The sequence below is a fragment of the Morone saxatilis genome, unplaced genomic scaffold (assembly GCF_004916995.1).
Source record: "Morone saxatilis isolate NCDOM2014 unplaced genomic scaffold, NCSU_SB_2.0 Contig18, whole genome shotgun sequence".
Taxonomy (NCBI): domain Eukaryota; kingdom Metazoa; phylum Chordata; class Actinopteri; family Moronidae; genus Morone; species Morone saxatilis.
Genome location: NW_023339740.1, coordinates 20,900,353 through 20,919,415, shown reverse-complemented (window position 1 = coordinate 20,919,415; position 19,063 = coordinate 20,900,353). Strand labels below are relative to the sequence as shown.

At 37.8% G+C, this 19,063-nt stretch overlaps 1 protein-coding gene across 1 annotated transcript; it reads right to left on the bottom strand.

Moving 5' to 3' along the window:
* Positions 1-4,834: 4,834 nt before the first annotated feature.
* gls2b (glutaminase 2b (liver, mitochondrial)) lies at positions 4,835-17,753 on the bottom strand. Its single transcript, XM_035661503.1, has 18 exons — positions 17,479-17,753; positions 16,531-16,630; positions 16,338-16,459; positions 14,273-14,402; positions 13,901-13,980; positions 13,403-13,566; positions 12,717-12,775; positions 11,488-11,520; positions 11,288-11,346; positions 11,060-11,126; positions 9,979-10,029; positions 9,690-9,866; positions 9,428-9,559; positions 9,204-9,296; positions 9,066-9,127; positions 8,411-8,487; positions 6,166-6,229; positions 4,835-5,809 (listed from the first exon to the last, which is right to left on the bottom strand). Exons 1-18 carry the CDS (start codon positions 17,652-17,654, stop codon positions 5,653-5,655), a joined length of 1,803 nt encoding a protein of 600 aa, XP_035517396.1. The 5' UTR covers positions 17,655-17,753; the 3' UTR covers positions 4,835-5,652.
* Between the last annotated feature and the right edge of the window lie 1,310 nt (positions 17,754-19,063).

The following is a 19,063-nucleotide window of genomic DNA, read 5'->3' as shown; positions in this document are numbered from 1 at the left end:
TCCCTCTATCATTGGACTGTGAGGGGAGATCAGAGTCCCCGCAGGAAACAATGCAAAATACATAAAATCCAGAATACTCTCAATACCGCTCAGATGGATGCCTTTTTTCATTACAAAAATATACTTTTAAATGTGTGAGTTTGTCAGATCTTCTCCAAATCAGAACCTAGAAAACCTTATAGGCTGCCTGAAAAAATGATTTTAAGTCAATCTGAAGTTATATAGCCTATAAATAAGTCAACCTGCCACAGTCACAGGGGGAAATAACTGTCAAAAAAGATGAACTAGATATCAGATGAAAAACAAAATATCAAAAAGAAGCATGAAATGAAAAGAAACACAACATTTCTAAGGAACTGACCTTGTGCAATAAATGTCTAAAATGCATATATATACAATTACATTTGGATTCAACTTATTGCTATTTGCCCTTCCTAAAAAAAACTCTGTCAAAACCTAAAAAACACACTCAGCCTACTACGTGCCAGGGTTTCCAGTGGTACTTTCATGATACAGCATTTGGAATCCAGTCACAAAACAACATTACCCTGAGCAGTCCACCATCTCTGTGGTTATTATAGTATAAAATAAATCTATAAATTACATCCCTCCATACAACCACCTTTAATATTTAAGACTTTTGTATGAAGGGAGGTGACTCATTTGCCCCTTGCGTCCCAACAGATCCCTCTGTAGCTCAGGTATTGCAGGTATATCTGTCAAGAAATCCGGATTAGATCCATGCTGACTCTCTGGTCATGTAGTACACAATGCCATATTGTGTGTCTGTGTGTGTGTCTGTAAAAACTGTTGTTGTGTCTCTGCAGCAGTTTAGCCATATGGTGGCAATGATGGCTTTACATCCTACAATAAATGCCTGTCATATTGTCCTGCTGTAACACAGGCATCTGGTGTAAATTTTGTGAAACACCAACTGCATGTCTAACGACTGAGAGGAACATCCAAACTTGTTTTATGCTTGGAGGGAAATATAAACCTCTTAAATGTCAAAAATGGTTAGGAAAAACGTACATAATGTGACTGGATTGTTATTTTATTTATAGAGTTTGAAATTATAGGGACAGTGTACATTAATAGACATTTCTGTCTATTGTCTGGCTAATTATCACTGACATATTAACATGTAAGAAGAATTTTTATGTTTTGGATAGATTGGGTGGAGGTATTTTTAAATACTTTATATACTGTCTGTGGTGGCTGTGGGAGTAAAAGTATAAGTAGCAGACAATTAAAGTAAACCTCAAAACCTCAAAATTGTACTTCTACACCCCCTCCAAGAATGTATTAAGACATATATAATAGCCAACTTGGAACAATAATATTTTTCTGACAAAAAAGTATAATTTCCACAAAACGCTTAAAAAGGCATCTACTCCTTCTACCTCATTAAAGGTTCCAGAATATATTGATATGCAAATTATGTTAATTTCTAAAGCTTTTAAGTGCACTTGGCTTCACGTTTCTACATCATAGTTGTTTAAGTCGCATCCTGGACCTGACTTCCCAACTATTTGTGAAAAATCTGCACACATGATTTGGCATAGTGAAGCTCCATCTGTAGGAACAAGAACATAAAGGAGACCTTAAAGTACTAAATATTATTACTTACTTTCTACAACTGTCTACAATAAGAAAACAGAGAAAAGTGAGATATTTAATGTTAGACTGTGGTAGGATCACAGATCTCACTGTAAAAGTAAATTGTTGATTCTGTGTGCTAAAAAAAGGGTATAATGCATACTGGAAGGGAAGGAACCTCTAACTGTTCTATAGATAATCAACTTCTTACCAAAACAACACAATGCCTCCTAAAGATTTAATAATCTCAGCACATCACTTCAATTGTCCACAATTACGAAACTAATTACTGATTGTTACATGACTTAATCAGCACAAAATGAATGGCTAACATTTTTTTTTTCCACTTTCTTAGCTGATGGAACTAAATCAAAATGTTGGTGTATCTTTAATATCTCTGTGAGGAGCCCATATTATCTACTTTAATGAGAAACAGTTCACTTGTAGGACTAATTACAACTAATTCATCATGTTTTCTGCTTGATTAATCATATTCTTGTGATGAAAAATGTTCATTTCTCAATTTAACACACTGTCAGGGGTAAGCGAGTGAGAATACACATTCTGCTTAATATTCTCAGAGGTGCTCTAACAGGCTGTTTTACATTGAGACTGTTTTGGTATTTCTGTTTGACTTATGGATCTCCACAGGTTTGTCCCCTGAAGCCTTCCTCAACTCCTACTACAGCTGGGCTCCCTGCCAACTGACCACATCTAGTCCCACAGCAACCTGTAGCTACAACCTCCAGTTGGTCAAAGAAACCATCACTAATGTCAGGGTGGGAAATTAGTTGGAACTAGCAGACAAAACACTAATAAGATTTTGGCTGTGTGTTAGAAAATGTGCTTGTTAATTATCTGCTGCATTGTAAGATAATTGTCAAGTAATTGGGGGTCTTCAATTCTGTCAGAAAAGGCTTCTGTAAATCCTTCATGTGAAAATAGTTGAATAATTTCATCGCCAGAAGAGAACATCAGCTACTTTATGATAACAGTTTATAGTTGTGCTAGCCGCTCTATATTCAGGCACAGTGGTGATGAGCTCAATGTTACTGTCAGCATGCTAAAATGCTCACAGTGTCAATGTTTACCATGTTCATCACCTTAGTTCAGTGTGTTAGTATACTAACAGTTCCTAATTAGCAAAGTGTAGCTATGGCTGAATGTCATTAGTTTTGCAGGTATTTATTTACAGCTATATTATTTACTTTTTACTTTGTATATATTAGCATATACTTGTTATATTTCTTATTTATTTTTTACTTACATGTATATACCTATACATTTATATTCTATATATTGTGTTAGATATTGTAACAAAGTATTATTTCTATTCTTTAACATTGTATGAGCACCTTGAACAACTGCAACAAACAATTTTCCCCCGGGGATCAATAAAGTATTTCTGATTCTGATTCCGATTCCGATTTATTTATCAATACATAGACTGATGATGGGATCAGAAGAGAAGTCAGGGTATCATTAATGTAATAACAATTCATCCTGGGGAGGACATAAATGTGTATACCAAATTTCATGGCAATCCATCTAATAGTTGTCGAGACAGTTCACCCAAAACCATATATGTGAACCTCATAGAGGTGCCAGAGGAGAAGTCAGGGGATCCCCAAAGTCATTAGGATTCTTCCTGTGGGGTTCATAAATGTCTGTACAAACTTTCATGGCAATCCATCAAACGAGCCCAGTTAAAGGATCAACCGACCCACAGACAGACACTGACATCCCTGGAGCCTCGCTGCAAAAATGACTAAAAATATCAGCAACAATCTTCAAAAACAAACTTTCTCTCGAACAGTTTATAATGCCTGAATGGCAGTATAAATTACTAACACATTAACAAATTTCACTTAATTTATACCTACACTCTCAGATTGTGGTCTTATTTCATACTCATAGCTTGAAATTTGGTCAAAAGCAGGTTTGGGTCCAATTAAGGTTATCTTTGTTGGTTCTGGCCTCATGAAAATACCAGCAAATTCAAACTACCCACAAACTTATGTTATATATGTTACGTTTATGTATAACAAACTGCAGACTGCATGATGTATGGACTACCCTAATAAAATCAAAACAAAATGAAACAATGGATATCTTTACCTGTCTACCATGGTGAAACAATTGATTTTTTCCAGGAAGTACTGTATCCAAGACTGCCATTACTGTGAACAGCAACATACAACAGCAAACAGCCAGCACTTCAGAAAGCACAGATTAATAGCTACGGTCTTCCTTAAGGCAGAAAGCTGCATGAGCCTCCACAAGGTAGTGATTGCCCACTAATGGTTGATTTTATTGAGTGCTTTGAGAAAACAAAGAGCACCAAATACACTCCTCTCCTCTTATCAGTGGAGATTAATGAGGAAAAGGTTGCTGGATTTTCCCTTTAAGCATTCAAAATGCTGTTTGTCTACATTTTGTGTCGCATTGCTAATAATACAGGCCTTTCCCATGCTGGAGCAGTATTGGTCCAACCGATTAAAACAATGACGTTTAAAATAAACACAGCAGTTTGAAAGGAATTCTTCATCACTGTTTTCCTGACTGCCCAGCTGAAGCAGGACTTCTTGCATGTTGCTGCATTAGAGAAGGTGGAGGATCTATCAGGACCACCAGCAGTCTCTCTGGATGTCAGGTCAGTCTTATATAAGCTATTTTTTGCTCCGTAATATTCCTCTCCTGCAGGAATCTACAGGTAAAACTGATGCCGTGGGTTCATCAGTTGATATTACAGAAATGTCTTTGATGGGAGCACAGTGCCATCTGGTGGAAGCTAGGAAAACTGAAGCATGTGTGTACTGTGGCTGAAACCGCTGTGTTCGCCTGCATCTCAGCCTAGATCAGCTACATGAGCAGTCCGTCAACACCGCTTAACCGAGAACAAATATTTTAAAATGAGCTGGCCGTGACCCAGGGTACATTAGTTTTATCCTCCCTAGCCCACAGCTGAATGTCTCTTATTACATTATTTATTTTCGGTGTCTCTTTCCCTAAAAAATATAATAATTATGCAAAGCACACTCTTTTAATAATGTCTCTCTTTAACAATTCAACACCAACCTCCCCCTGACAACACCAGACCTCTCCTGCTGCTTCTTCATCATGTATTCCCACATTCAACTGATTTACTACATGCTGCTTAATATTTAATAACAAATTGCTGACTGCATGACGCATCGACTTGCCTAATAAAATCAAAACAAACTGAAACGATGCGTGGCAGATAAATAAAATATGTTTAATAGATGTTCAATGTCAAAATATTTCACATAATGAATTACTCTTTGGAATTTGTTATTCACGCAAAGTTTAAATGTGCATAAATGTTATTATAATACTTATATATAGTATTTATGTATCAAGAATCCAGTGTACTTATTTACAGCTGAAGAACGTAATATATACAATGTATTTGACAATATGTATATTGGGATCATGTACAAATCCTTCCCTTGTTTTCCTTTTTTAAGATTATATAGTTTTACATATATTCAAAGGTCTCAACAAGGCACAATGGAATAATAAAAATAGATAACAGTAAAAATGTACTGTCGTAAGAAATGAGACGCATTATAAGTATAAATATCGATCTTTTGAGTTTATCAAATCTGCTCTGTGACACTCCACAACACTACATAAATCTCACCATAACATGAACATTGTGTCCAGGTTGGCGATGTATTCCAGCAACACTGATTTGACATTAGGCTGTTCACAGGGTATGTTATTATTCACACAAACCCACAAATGTTGTATTCTCTTGGCTTGTTGTATTTGTACTCTGGCTATTGTCTGCACTGTATTTTCTGGTCTACTTCATATTCTATTTGCATCTCCTTACCATTTTTCTTTTCACTGATAAAAATCTCTTCCTTTACTGCAGTTTGCATAGTTCATTCATGTGTATATTGTCATATTCTTTTCTTTGTATGGCACACATTTTATGTGCTACAATTTGAGCTTCCAATTTCAAAACTTGACAGATTGCACAAATGCCCTGACATGTTACAGCTTGAGGACTCTATTAAAGAGACATCACACCATGCCCTCAATAGTGTCCAGCTTCGGGGAATGCTCAGCCTCAGTGTGCTGCATTTCCTGCTGCCGAAAGACCTGCTGGTAGTCTTTCAGCACCTTCACTATCTCATCATGTCGGAACTGCATGGCGTCATCGACTGGTAGGTTCCCCCACCTGCAGAGCAATAAGTAAAGGTAAATATGGCGAGAGAAATAAGCACACAGAAGTTACTTTAAGTAAGTATTTTGTGGGGTTGTGGTTATGTTTGTACATCTTGTTTGGAGAGATAATTGTACATTTTCAGTTCATCGTAAAAACATTTAACTATGATTCAAACATTTTTCAAACCAGGTAGCCCCACTGTGATTAGAAATCACAATGTCGGGAAAGAATATGCATCAAAATTTGGGTAATTCTCCATAAGCCAAATGAGCAGAAAAACTAAATATTTTATCAGGATCAAATGCCAAACATATTGAACAATAAAGAAATTCAAAGCTTAAGAATCCAAAGACAGACGTTGATCTCACCTGTCTTCTACAAATGGATCAACTTTGCAGGTTTCAGTGAGGAACGTCACCACATCTATGTGACCTGAGAACAAACAGAAAAGATGTCATATATATATTCCATATATATATATAGATCACGGAGAATTAGGAGAAAATCCACTCAGAAAACATTATTTTCTCTTTGATGTCATAAAGCAATAAAAGAGCAACATGATCAGTGAAATCATTCCTCCCAAAACTGGCAAACTATTCACGATTTACGTAAGTTTATCTAATAGCACAACCTATTGTGGTTTCGAGAAAGAAAAGCTGATGTGTGAGTAATCCGCCCAGAGTGCAAAGCTCTGCCTATTTCATTTGGAAGAAAACAGTTATTACTCTCATTTTTTATCCTGTAAACAAATAATCTACTTACAAGGCTCTTTTTGAAAAATGTTACTGTTGAAGACACTGTCGTGGAACATTAAATCTGTGCTGTGAATAAACATAGACCACAACAGAAGACAAATAATCGACCATATGGTGCTCTGTAAGGGTTTTGCGAGTTGATTTATTTGTGATTTTGTAAAATGTGAGCCAAAGTTACTGTGCCTCTACAGTTAATCATGAAAACAAATGAAGTGAAAACTAACTTGGCACTAATTACTGCTGTAATTTAACAAGTGTAAGTATTTTTCTGTATCAGTCACAGACAAAATCTCTAATCGTTCTGCCACATGACAATGACTTGGAGATAAAAATATAGTTAGGAGTAGAACTACTTTTTAAATTACTAATGATTGAGGGTGGGCATGAAGAACGGCAACCTAAGGAAGTGTCATCATACAATGCAAGTAAAATTATCCTTTCAACTAGGTTTAATGGAAGTTTGTGGGTGTGTGATAAAGGTGCTCTTGAGATGCCGCATCAACCGATCCTCATCAAAAATGTATTTTAAAGCTGAAATCTTTAAAGGAACTTACTACATGCTGTTTTCTTTGAACCACAGCGAGCATGTCTGAGCATGTAGTGACAGACTTGTCTCACCTCTACCGAGTGAAATGTAATTGATATCTGTTATATCGACCAGGATGGGATGGGACACGTGTGACAAGCAGATCAACCTTTCTCAGCAGAGTTTAAAGTGTCTCCACCTGTGGCAGACTCTGTTCTGGTTAATTGGATCTCTGCCCAGGTTGAAGCAGATATGCTGAAATTATAATTCACGAAGCAATAACAACAATAATGGTGTAATTTCTCATATATAGACAGGAACATGTGAGACGTAAAATTATACATTTTAGTTTATCGACAGTTCTGTCATTGTGTGTCTTCTCAGCAGTGATGACCCTGATCACGGCCCTGCAGTGGCAGAATTCACGGTCTGATGCAAGTCATCTTTCTTGGACATCAAAGTGTCCAAAACTAAAGCTATGAAATTAGATTTTAGGAAGACTCCTCTGGCCACCTCTCCTGTGATGATTAATGATCAGGCTGTTGAGGGTTTGTGCAGCAGTGCAAATATCTTGGCACCATCACTGATGACATGCTGACCTTCACGTTTCCTGTGGACGCTGTGTATATGAAAACTCACCAGCGCATGTTTTTTATTGAGTCAGTCCTTGCACTCTCCTTTGTTAGCTTGTACGGGTTACTTGTCCTCAAACACAGGAACAGACTACAGGGTATATCAAAGTGTGTGCACAATTACAGGCACAACCTCAAATTACCTTTCACACCTGTACAAGGTGAGGTCTTTGAAGAAGGCCCTGTCTATCCTGGCTGATTGGCCTTTTTCAATATCTTTATATGATCTTTGTATTGTATTTCTGGTTTAGTGTTTGTTTATTGTTGTCTGATGTTTATGTGGTTATGCAGTTACTGCTGGCTGTACAATAAATTGCCCTTCGGGTATAATAAATATATTCTCGATCCTTGACAGTCCCGAGAAGAGGTCTAATCAGTCGGAACAAGTCAAAACACCAGTGTACCATGGGTTTGTCGAGGTATACAGCAGTGCCTTTAAGCTGTTTTAAATAGCCAAATGTTTTATTAGGTATAATTTCCTATCATTGTCTCATGTTTTATTGGAATTCATATTTTTATGCTCTTTAATGCCGTCTTTGGCCTTTTAGAGCTGATGATTTCTTTGTGCTAGAATGTTTATTTTTGCCCAGTGGTCAGACAGATTTGCTGCCTGACTGCTTTATAGTTTGTCTGATTGAAGAACTGATTTAGTGTTGCTCATTCAATACATATCAGGAACAGATCATGTGGAGCTCACCCTCTGCTGCAGCGATATGTAGCGCTGTTCGAGAATCGTAGTCTTTCAGGTCCATGTCCATGTTTGACAGCGCGAACCTGAAGGAATAAATTAAAGTTTTGTTCACTTTTATGATAAATAAGTAATATAAATATAGAACTACAAAACCTATTTTAGCATTGTACTAATCCACATGCATCTTTATGTTGATGAGATATTTTATAAACCCGACAGATATAAATGCAGAAATTACCCTTCTAATTTTTTCACTCACTCCAGGCGTGTGACAGATAAAATGTTGGATGATTCTGATTGAATTAGTGGAGAAACATTATTGAATGCAGATTCATCCAAACAGTGTAAGAGGAGTCAGTTATGGAGAGAAAATGATGTGATTCATGAACAATGGTCTTTACAGTCATCAAATCTCAACACAACTGAGCACCTGTGGGAAATTCTAAAGTGTTTGACATTTACCATCATCAAGACTTGGAAAAATGGTGCAGTAGAAGTCCAGAGACTTGGTAAATCGATGCCAAGCAGCATTGAAGCTGTTTACTACACTTTCAAACCATTCAGACACTATGTTCGTTTTTCAATACCCACGCCTGGTGTTAACATGCTGAAAGACACCTGTTATACAAGAAAACAATAATCAGGTTTGCTGGAAATGTACCTTCTCAGGGCCGACACATCTCCACTGTAGGCGGCGAACATCAAATTGAAAACAGACTTGTTCTGCAAATACAGGGAAGGAACATGAACACAAAGAAGAAAACTCATTAAACATACCAGAAAGGACAAAGCAACAAACCCTGTCGTCTCCATCCGGCCTGCGAGGGTCATGCTTCTTTACAAAGTGCCTCAAGTTGTCATAATTGTGGAAATTGAAGAGTGACACGAGCTCCTGAGGATGATAAGATACATTATAATAGTTAGGGGAGGAAAATAGTGGAGGACTGTAATTATAATATCTATGTTTTAACATAAGGACAACTATAATGTGAACAAAATAAGCTCTTTCTGTCTCTCTCTTGCCTCACAGAAGTGTATTCCCCGGACGCTGTTTCCAACTCTGTCCAGTGGTGGAGACCAACACATCACTCCCATGACGTTGGGTATCACCAGCAGTATTGCACCGGAAACCCCGGATTTGGCCGGCAAGCCCACCTAAGGGATGAAAGCAAGGTGTGGGATTTATAGACTAAGTGAACACATTGATTCATTTTTTAGTTAAATGTTATTTCTGTCGTTTTGGAGGCGTGGTGAGATGGTACAGTCACTTCCTAGTGTTACTAACATGAAAAGCCATCTGGCCAGAGAAGTCATACATGCCGCACGAGTGCATGAGACTCAAAGTGTTTCGCACTGCTTCGGCACTCAGGACACGCTCGCCTGTGATTGGACAGATCCCTCCGTTAGCCAAAGTGGCAGCCATGATACTTCCTGATTCGCAGGTCACCTCAATGGAGCAAAGCTGTAACCAAAAGAGGATCAGGTCATGGTCAACACCATTGAAACTATTTTTATTAAAGCTAATTCAATATCGGACTACAAAATTATTCTACATGATCGGTAGAGCAGTTTACCTGGAAGTAGAAGTCCAGGCTGTCGATCATATCTGCTCCCGGGGGAAAACACTGTTGAATGAAATATGATCATCATGACTATTTGATTGACAGAAGTATGCCGGCCTAACACTGTTCAGATACACTATGATTTCTCAACCAAAAAATCCTGATTATCTTGGCCAATTCGTAAGACTATCTCTAAATGGGATCATTATGCTTGAGACCAGGGATTACTGCCCTGAGAATAACTCCTTTTAAAATGATAGAGTGGTGATGCACAGACGGCTGTGGGAAGTGCATGGAGAGGCAAATGGTATGAGCTGTACTTGTATACTTGTCCTTCCTAGTCTTCCGCTTTTACATTCATACAGTGATGGCAAAGGACATTGAGGTTTGGCTTCTCTGTTTTTTATCACTGTAAACTAACATGAAATTGCTAAAAGTATCTGATGTTTTGAAGACTAATTAAGAATCAATTAATCAAGAAGATAATTGGCAGATAAATTGAAAAGATACAGTAATAATTTGTTGCAACTGTTTTAATATTTTGACAGCCCTAGGCCTTAAGACACTACTATATTTGGTGTTGGCCTGGCTCTGTTTTCCTGATTCAGGTCTGATTGTTGGCCCCTCACACCTTGTTGAGGGATTGGTGTCACCTGCTTGCAGCATAAATAAGATGGGTGATTCCAAGATGGCTTCCTCTCTCTTCTTCCTGGAAGGCTGGTGCCTTTCAGACACCCACTTTGGTTTTGATTGTGTTTATTTAGCCTTGGTTCATGTTACGCCATGTTTAAGTTAAAACCTTTTATAGCAACCAACACCCACACTCCTTCATTCCTGATTGCTGACTCAACACAATACAGTTTGCTGACATTGAGTTGTATTCAATCAAATTTGTTTACTTAAATGGTTACTGTGTGGACCACTCTCTTATGGTATGCTCTTGTACAAGCTGGGCATAACAGTGTGTGCCAAAAGACAAAAAGCATACATGTGAAATCAAAACATTCAGGACAAACAGTAGGTATGTCAAACATTATGTCAAACAGATGCAACAAAAAATAAAACACATTTATAATCCCATTCTGTAACTGACCTTTTTCTCCTTCATGTAGTATCCAATGGCAAAATTTCTGTCGCCTGTTTCTTTTTCTGACTGGAACCTGAGACAGAGAGGCAGAATGGGTCAATACTAAGACATCAATAATGCAATAGGGCAGTGGACAGGCAATTAACACTGTCTTTCAACTCTAGGTGTGCTAAATGAAGATATATTAACATAAAATGAAAGTATATATTAACATAAAATTAACAGTACACTCACGTGGCGTTGCTGAATCCCACATACTCTTGGCCTGACATTTTTTTCACAAACTCCATAACCTTGGCGAACAAAGACAAAATTTTATGTGTACTGCACACACTTTCTCTGACTGAGATAATTGAGATAATAATCGTACCACAGTCACATATTCATGATCTTAACAGAGAAGAAACAGAAGAGAAGAGGCTACTTCTACTTACATAGTCAAACTTCTCTGCCTTATTGGAACGAGGCTGAAAACAAAGAGAGAGTCACTTGCTTGTGTAAAAATATGCTGATTGTAATTGCCACATTCATGAACACTGAATATGACTTCATTCACAGTGTGAAACACTACATGAATTGAACTGATTGCAAATTATCCTATTATCAGCTGGTACAGCACGAGGAAAGATAGGCAGTGATCATAAACCACAGGGCTCAGGGAGAGTTCAGGGACTACAGGACGACAGACAACTGTGAAAAAACATTTAACTGTTTTTCTGTTTTGAATCTGTGAGACATGCTTTGAAAATCTTAAAGAAGAGCATCCATATTCAGTCAGTAAGATAAGATTTCTCAAAATATTTCATACATTTTGACATTTTGAAGCTATATTAATAACTTTCTGCTGCTTCTTTATGACATTTCCCCCCCCGGCTTTGTTGAAAAGATCATCATCACATCGACAGACTCACTAAACAACCTGCAGGCTCTAAACTAGAACATACTGCACATTACAGGGCCATATGGGGCTGGTGGGAATTGTTCACAGATTTTCTATAAAACAAAAACAAGAAGAACATTTTGAATACTTGGCAGTGTTCAAGTTGAAAACAACCAACTGCCATTTATGCAATAAATGTGTACGCAACAATTGGCAGAAAAGTATTTTCATATTATGTGACTTTTAATGATTTTTACTGATTTCAAACTCCCATGACCAGTGGGAACATTTTCATGGAAAATGGATGGAAAATGGAAACAGTACTAAAATGCTAGTGTGACTCCATAGGACGTAAGTAAGTAAAAGTTTGTTACATTTCTGTGTAACTGGCTTTTAAAGCATCAGTGTGTAGGATTTAGTGTCATCTAGCAGTGTAGTTGCAGATTGCAGAACTGGGAAAGAGAACAGGCTGTGAAGTGCGCAGGAGGAACTACGGTGGCCTCAAAAAATGGGAATGTCCCTATGTACAGCCAGTGTTTGGTTCGTCCGTGCTGGGCGATTATAGAAACATGGCGGTTCATGTCTCATTCTAAGGTAAAAAAAACATAACGATTCCTATTTCAGGGGATTATACACTAATGAAAACATACCTAAGAATATTATAATCCATTTGTGCCTATTGAGCCTCCTAAATGTTACACACTGGACCTTAAATGGAGAGTGATTTACTGTATGTGCTGACTCAACTATCAAACAACAGTCGGTACATGTCCATCTGTTTACCTTGATAAGAGAGCTGATCACTATGGCTCCAGCATTCACCATGGGGTTGTGGGGCTTATCTAGGTGAAAGGGCAACAAGATAAGACATAATGCTGAGGAGTTCATACTGAATAAGAGCTCTTTGGGTGTTTGAGCACTTTAGATATCAATTAATCTACTTCATCCTCTTTATTATCTAGTTTAGCATATAATACGGAAGCCCTGAAATTTTTTTTATCTGTGAAAATATGTTATATGTGTTTGTTGTTGTAATGCTAATTTTCTACCACAAATGCACCACTAACCAATGTTTTAAACTAGATTAAAAGCATTAATGTTTTCTTTGGGGTGATCTTTAACTTTTTAATTTCTCTATGCAAAGTGTCTGTTAGCAAGCTATGTAACTGTCATGTCATTCTTTTGGTTAATGTATTTCAATCAGTGCTAATATGCCGGTAGCGCTGACGTATGTATCCGTTTCATAGAACAATGTAATGAAGCACAATAAAAACAATGTAAACAAATTGACTACGGTATTAAAGGTTAATTACTAATACAAAAAGAGAAGAAAAGAAAGCTTTTAAAGAGCTTTGATGTGGTGAAAATATGATGGAATAATTCTGTCTCAGCTGGAGGAAGACATGAATCATCTTGTGAGTAATAACATTGATATCGCACAGATTTCATAGCGATGAGGCCTTACACACCTTCATCATCAAGCGAAAGCATGTTGAACTTGAATCCACTCGGCTCCATGCCTACATAACGGTGAACCTTTTCTGTTCCCGCCTCGTGGACGGCGATGGCATACTGGAGGGGCTTCACACACGACTGCAGGCAGAACGGCTGCTTGGTGTCGCCTACTGAATGCCTGGAGGAAGAAGACAAAAAAAGACATTTAAGTTTCCAGTCTTACTGAACATCCAACCGATGTCACTTTGACAATCATACCTGGAAGATATACTTTGCAGTCTTGGCACTATTGCTGAGTACTACCACAGTCATGTCTATCAGCTACTCAACAGCAGTTTGAGGGTTAGGCGTATTGATCAATGGCAAGAAACAGTAGTTGTTGAATCAGTAACTGTTCAGGAGCTTTTGATCACATCACTTCCCCAGCATCAGTGAAATCAAATCAATCTCAATCAATTGAAAGCTCTGCAATAGCTGTTTGTTTTTGTCAAGTAAAAACCTGTAATTCTTACCTCTGGCCATCCACTGTACACAAAGACACACCCCACAGTTCTGGGCTGAACTTTGCCAGCTGGGGAATGTAGTCTGCAACCTAAAGCCAAAAATACAAAAGAGAACCACAGTAAAATCACACCGTTTATTTTTTATACATGTTCAGTATTGGATCTGATGCATGCAAATAGTGGCATGACAGCCTGAATTTAAAGAAAGGCAATCTTTAACAGTAACTTGTTCCTGACTTTATCATATACATCACAATCATGTGTGCAACGCTTAAACAACAATGTTCTGTATGTTTCTACACTCCCTGTGTTATTCAATCAAATACTTCATTCATTTTCCATTTCTATACAATAAGGAACAAACAAACAACACATGCTTACCTTCCCATCAGTTTGGTTTTGCACTGTGTTGTAGATTTCATTTATCTTTCGAGCAAACACATCAAACTCAGGGATGATGAATTTCTTTCTGAAGGCCTGGATCAGCAGGACGATGTTTCCACCGACACACCTGGAAGAAAAACAGCATAATGCAAAGGGAACTCAGGAGCACTTAGTGGAAATTAAATACACTTTTTGACAATTCGTAACACACATTTCTCAATAGTAATGGATAGATAAATAAGAGTTCACATTTTCAAAACTTCACAGTCAGCACAACAGAAGTCAGTGAGGACTACACTGTGGATCACTGTTCATTGCTTTTACACAAAATGCATGCAATGACCACTTCTTTCAAATTTCATAAACTGTTTTCTCACTCAAGCCTTGTGTATTAATTTACACTCCATTTTGCAAGTTTACATACTAATGTAAAAACTGTTAAATGTACATTAAAAACCTAACTAAACAATACTGTAAATTATTGACTGAAATTTGTTACATTCTGCTACTACAAAGAAAAAAAAAAAAGGCATTTACTATTTTTGGGGCTTTTGCCTTTAATCAATAGGACAGCTGAAGAGTGACAGAAAAGCAGAGTGGGTATGACATGCAACAAAGGGCCACAGGTCGGACTTGAACCCACGGGCGCTCCACCAAGGACTACGCCTCGCTACATTGGGCGCCAGCTCGACCAGGTGAGCTACCAGGGCACCAAAAAACGCATTAACTCCTTATCAGGACGTGCAACACTGAGTGACCTTTATAAAAACCTGTGCCAGGTGAATGAATGGGGCAAGTGAGGCAGAATCTAGAACATTTGTAATTGTATGCGACAATGTGGCATTTCAGATCACATTCCCGTCACAGAGCAGTTTATAGCCCTCTCAGCATGGTATCAATTTTCCTTCCACCTTACTTCATTACTCAACCCCACAGAGGAATTATTTTCCCCATAGAGATAGAAAGTTTATGACCACCCACCACATGATCAAATGTCCTTCTTGGACGAGATAAATGCTGAATGTTTGGACATATCTGCAGAAGAAACACTGTGACATAGTACATGTGGTCTGTGACTGTGTGTGCGTGTGTGTTTTGCATTCACTGGTGTGAGAGCAGCAGCTGCAAGCTATCAGTCTGAGCAACAGGCCTTTACTTTGAGCCACACAGTAAATAAAGCTGACATGTCCTGACACGTGCTGCATAACACCGACTTTCACACCTCCAGGTTTGGACTAACCAATTTAAAGGAATATTTCACCACATGTAGCACATTTTATGATTGTTAGCTTTTACTTAAGTGTGAACATGAATTATTAATGACTTGTTTGGCTACTTATATATTAATCAACAGAGACCACAGTGATTAGAAAACATGTTTTAGATTGATTGCGGGTCCAAGAAATGACAAATTATCTATAATAGATTTCTATGACATTACTTAGGTGAAATGACTAATACTGTATGTAATGGCATGACCAGTCTGCAGTATTGCAAACCCTACAGTCTTAAAAACTACAATGGAGTTAAATCAAGACCTTTCAGTCAGTCGCACCAAACATTTAACATTTACAAAAGTATGAATAAAATTACATTATAAAGGTTTTGGCCTCCTGTAGTTCTGACTTCCTCCACATTCTTCATGTTGACTATTCCTAAACTTGTCATAAATAGTCATAATCAGGAATGTAAAGTATGTCTAGCGGTCAATGCAAGAAAAAAGAAAGGCAAAACAAGAGACTGGCAGAGAGACAATCATGCAACAGGTCAGTAGCAAATCCTTCATTACAATGGATTGTTGTTGGAGGGGCGGACTAAAAATAATTTCTGGTCTCATGCCTTCACCGAGTGGTGAATGGAAAACAAGACACCATGAGACAGCCAGTGCGGACACACAGGTTGAGTTTGCAATAACAAAAACATTATTATGAGTTACATCAAGTGTATTTCCAAATAAAATGGGACAGTTTTTAAGGAAATGACAGTCTGCTGTTGTTGTCTATTAATTTATGAAGTATTTGATTCAGTCCTAACCCCTTGTCCTTCTCTTCCAGTGTCTCACCTGTGGAAAAGGTCTTTGTCCATCATCACCTCACCAGCAGAGTCCTTCACAGCCTGCCGAAGCTTCTCCATGCAGTCCTTCAGACGAGGGTCTAATGGGTGAAGGCCGGTTCTCTTCAGGGCCTGCAAACAACAATCGACCAGATGAAAACATAATAACAATAGATAGATAGATAGATTCTTTAGCTACTTACTGAGGTAAAGTATGAAATGGGGACTTGCTCTTTTCCCTCTGTGATGGTGTAGAAAAGCATTTCTTCCACTCCAGAGCTTGCAGACTTTGAATAGGCATTCCTGATGAAGTGAAAACAGCAAAGTGATTACTTTTGTGTGTTATTCCTAAACACACTGCTATAAAAGATATAGCCGAAATAATAATTTATTCTAAAATTGATAATTCAGTTTCTGACTGTTGCCCACCTGGCTCTTTCATTCATAAATATCTGAAAGCAAACTTTTAATGTCACTATTATGTGACTTATACAAGAAACAACAAGATCAACATTATATTTAGTCTGTATATATGTTATTTAGTATTTTCAGGACTGCTCTTGACAAACCATATTGAATCTGCAAGTTCTTTTTTTTATCTTCGTGGGGTTTCTTTTTGACAGATAGTCAACAGACAGTTTTTTGAAACTCTTTTGGAGGTTGCCGCTTTAAAAACTCTTATATCAGTTGTGCCACATTAATAGCTGAGACTGCAGCTGTGTTTACATTGTTTATTCTGTATTTCCCATTCAATATGTTAATATATCAACAGATATATATTGAAATGCAGTAAGGAATAAGGAGTAAGCAGGAATATAACTATACTACTGTGTATTACATTTTTTAGTATTTTCTGTTGATGCTACTTTACATTCCTACTCCTACTTTTCAGAGAGGAATATTAAGCTTTTTACTCCACTACGTTCATTTGACAGCTGCATATGAAACAAATGAAGACTTTGTGAAATACGATCCTTTGTATACAACTAGGCTAGGGCATTGCAAATATTTTTTATAGTGTTTTTTTCCCCACAAAGGAACTGAATACTTCCTCCACCACTGTTGATATGTGATAATAAGAGGTGCAGGTATATCCCCACACCTCCACACCAGGCAGATGATGAAGATGTTTATCACACAGAAACACTCACATTTTGTGATGGAAACGGTCCAAGTGCGCAGGCAGTGGTCGTCGCAGGGACGCCGCTGTGGATTTTGTGCTCAGACAACATGCTGACTGGATGATGAACACCTTCTTCACCGCGTCTGTGTTTTTGACGATCAGCTGGACGGAGCTGGACAGACGCAGCGCTCTCAGGCAGTTCATGGCTGCGACAACCGACAGCCACAAACTCGCTCTGATACTCCCATGTACCGCAGATAAGGCTGGCAGCTGGTCCCTCCTGCGGGGTCACTGACTTTCACTTGACAGGAGGGGGGAAGTTTTGCTGCCTTCAGGTGTCGTCGGGAATTTTGTCGGTTAGACTTACGAACTTTTCGCCAAACCTTACAAATAGGCTACGATATAGCTTAAATAACCAATTATATGCCTGATATTTAGCACATTTATACACTTTAAGATACATAAAGTAGCTTTGCACAATGTGCCAAGTATTTTATTCATCATGTAATTAATGAGTAAATATGTGCCATGAGCTGGTGGTAATCTAAAAATGAGAAGAAAAATGTTACGAGGGAAACTTGAACGCAGCAGGGGGGTAAGAGGCACACCACCTCGTGTGGTAACTGTCTTTTGACTGACAGATACAGTAGCCAATCAGGAGCTAGGATTGTGTTTTGGAGCCACGAGGGCTATGGTGTCAATTAATCTGGACAAATGTAACCTCTTGTTAAAACATAATCCTAATCATAATGCTGTGCTGAACCAAATCGCTGTAGTGTGTAAAGTACAACACTGAGTGGCCATGAACACCAGTCTGTATCAGCGGGATTTTTTATTATCATTGGGAGTAAACTGACGGCCCCTGACGGACATATTTTATGGAGTGTTTTTCATATTATTATGCTTGACAATAATGAGTACAAAGCAACTGTAAACTGTGTAACCCAAACAGTGGCATGCGAATACCTGCAGGAAGGTTTGTGTGTTAACTGAGATTTTGAAGTATTTTTAGCAGATTACTGTCCTGTGAATATTGCATTAGACAATGAGGTATCCTGATATGTAGGACATTTATATACATTTATATTTTAACGCAATCATAAGATCATTAATAGGTTATTTTTTTTTACAAAATTCTTGTGTAGTTCTTTATGTTGTTTTTTATTTTATTTATTTATTAATAATATAGTATATATAATTATCCTTGGTCTATTTTGGTATAGTATCCTCTGTTTTTTATTGCTTTGGATCTAATGTTTCCTTGAAGTGTCACTTTGAAATAAAAGCCGATGTATGATTTATAGTCTGGATAGTTTTCCCCAGGGGTTTAGGAACCGCCTAATTAGAAACGCGTGTTATTCACTAATATAAACTGTTGCCGCGGTAGGACAAACAATCAATCTTTGATAACATGCGCCATTGGTTTTTTGGAAGGATTTTTCACTATTATGGATGTTTATAAATCAAAAGGCAATTTAACTGAAGACATATAATCAAAAAAGCCCAGCAATTAACCTCGAATAACTGAGAAATGCAGTTCTACACTCAGTCCCTACCTCAGTGCTAGCAAGTAAATTAATTCTCTAACCAAACTGTTACTTTCTCTTTTGTTA

Coding starts and splice junctions, on each gene's coding strand:
- gls2b (XM_035661503.1), bottom strand. CDS start 17,654: ATGAACTGCCTGAGAGCGCTGCGTCTGTCCAGCTCCGTCCAGCTGATC. Junction 11,127..11,287: donor GTGGGATTCAGCAACGCCAC/GTGAGTGTACTG, acceptor TCTCTGTCTCAG/GTTCCAGTCAGAAAAAGAAA. Junction 8,488..9,065: donor GATGTGTCGGCCCTGAGAAG/GTACATTTCCAG, acceptor TTATTCCTTCAG/GTTCGCGCTGTCAAACATGG.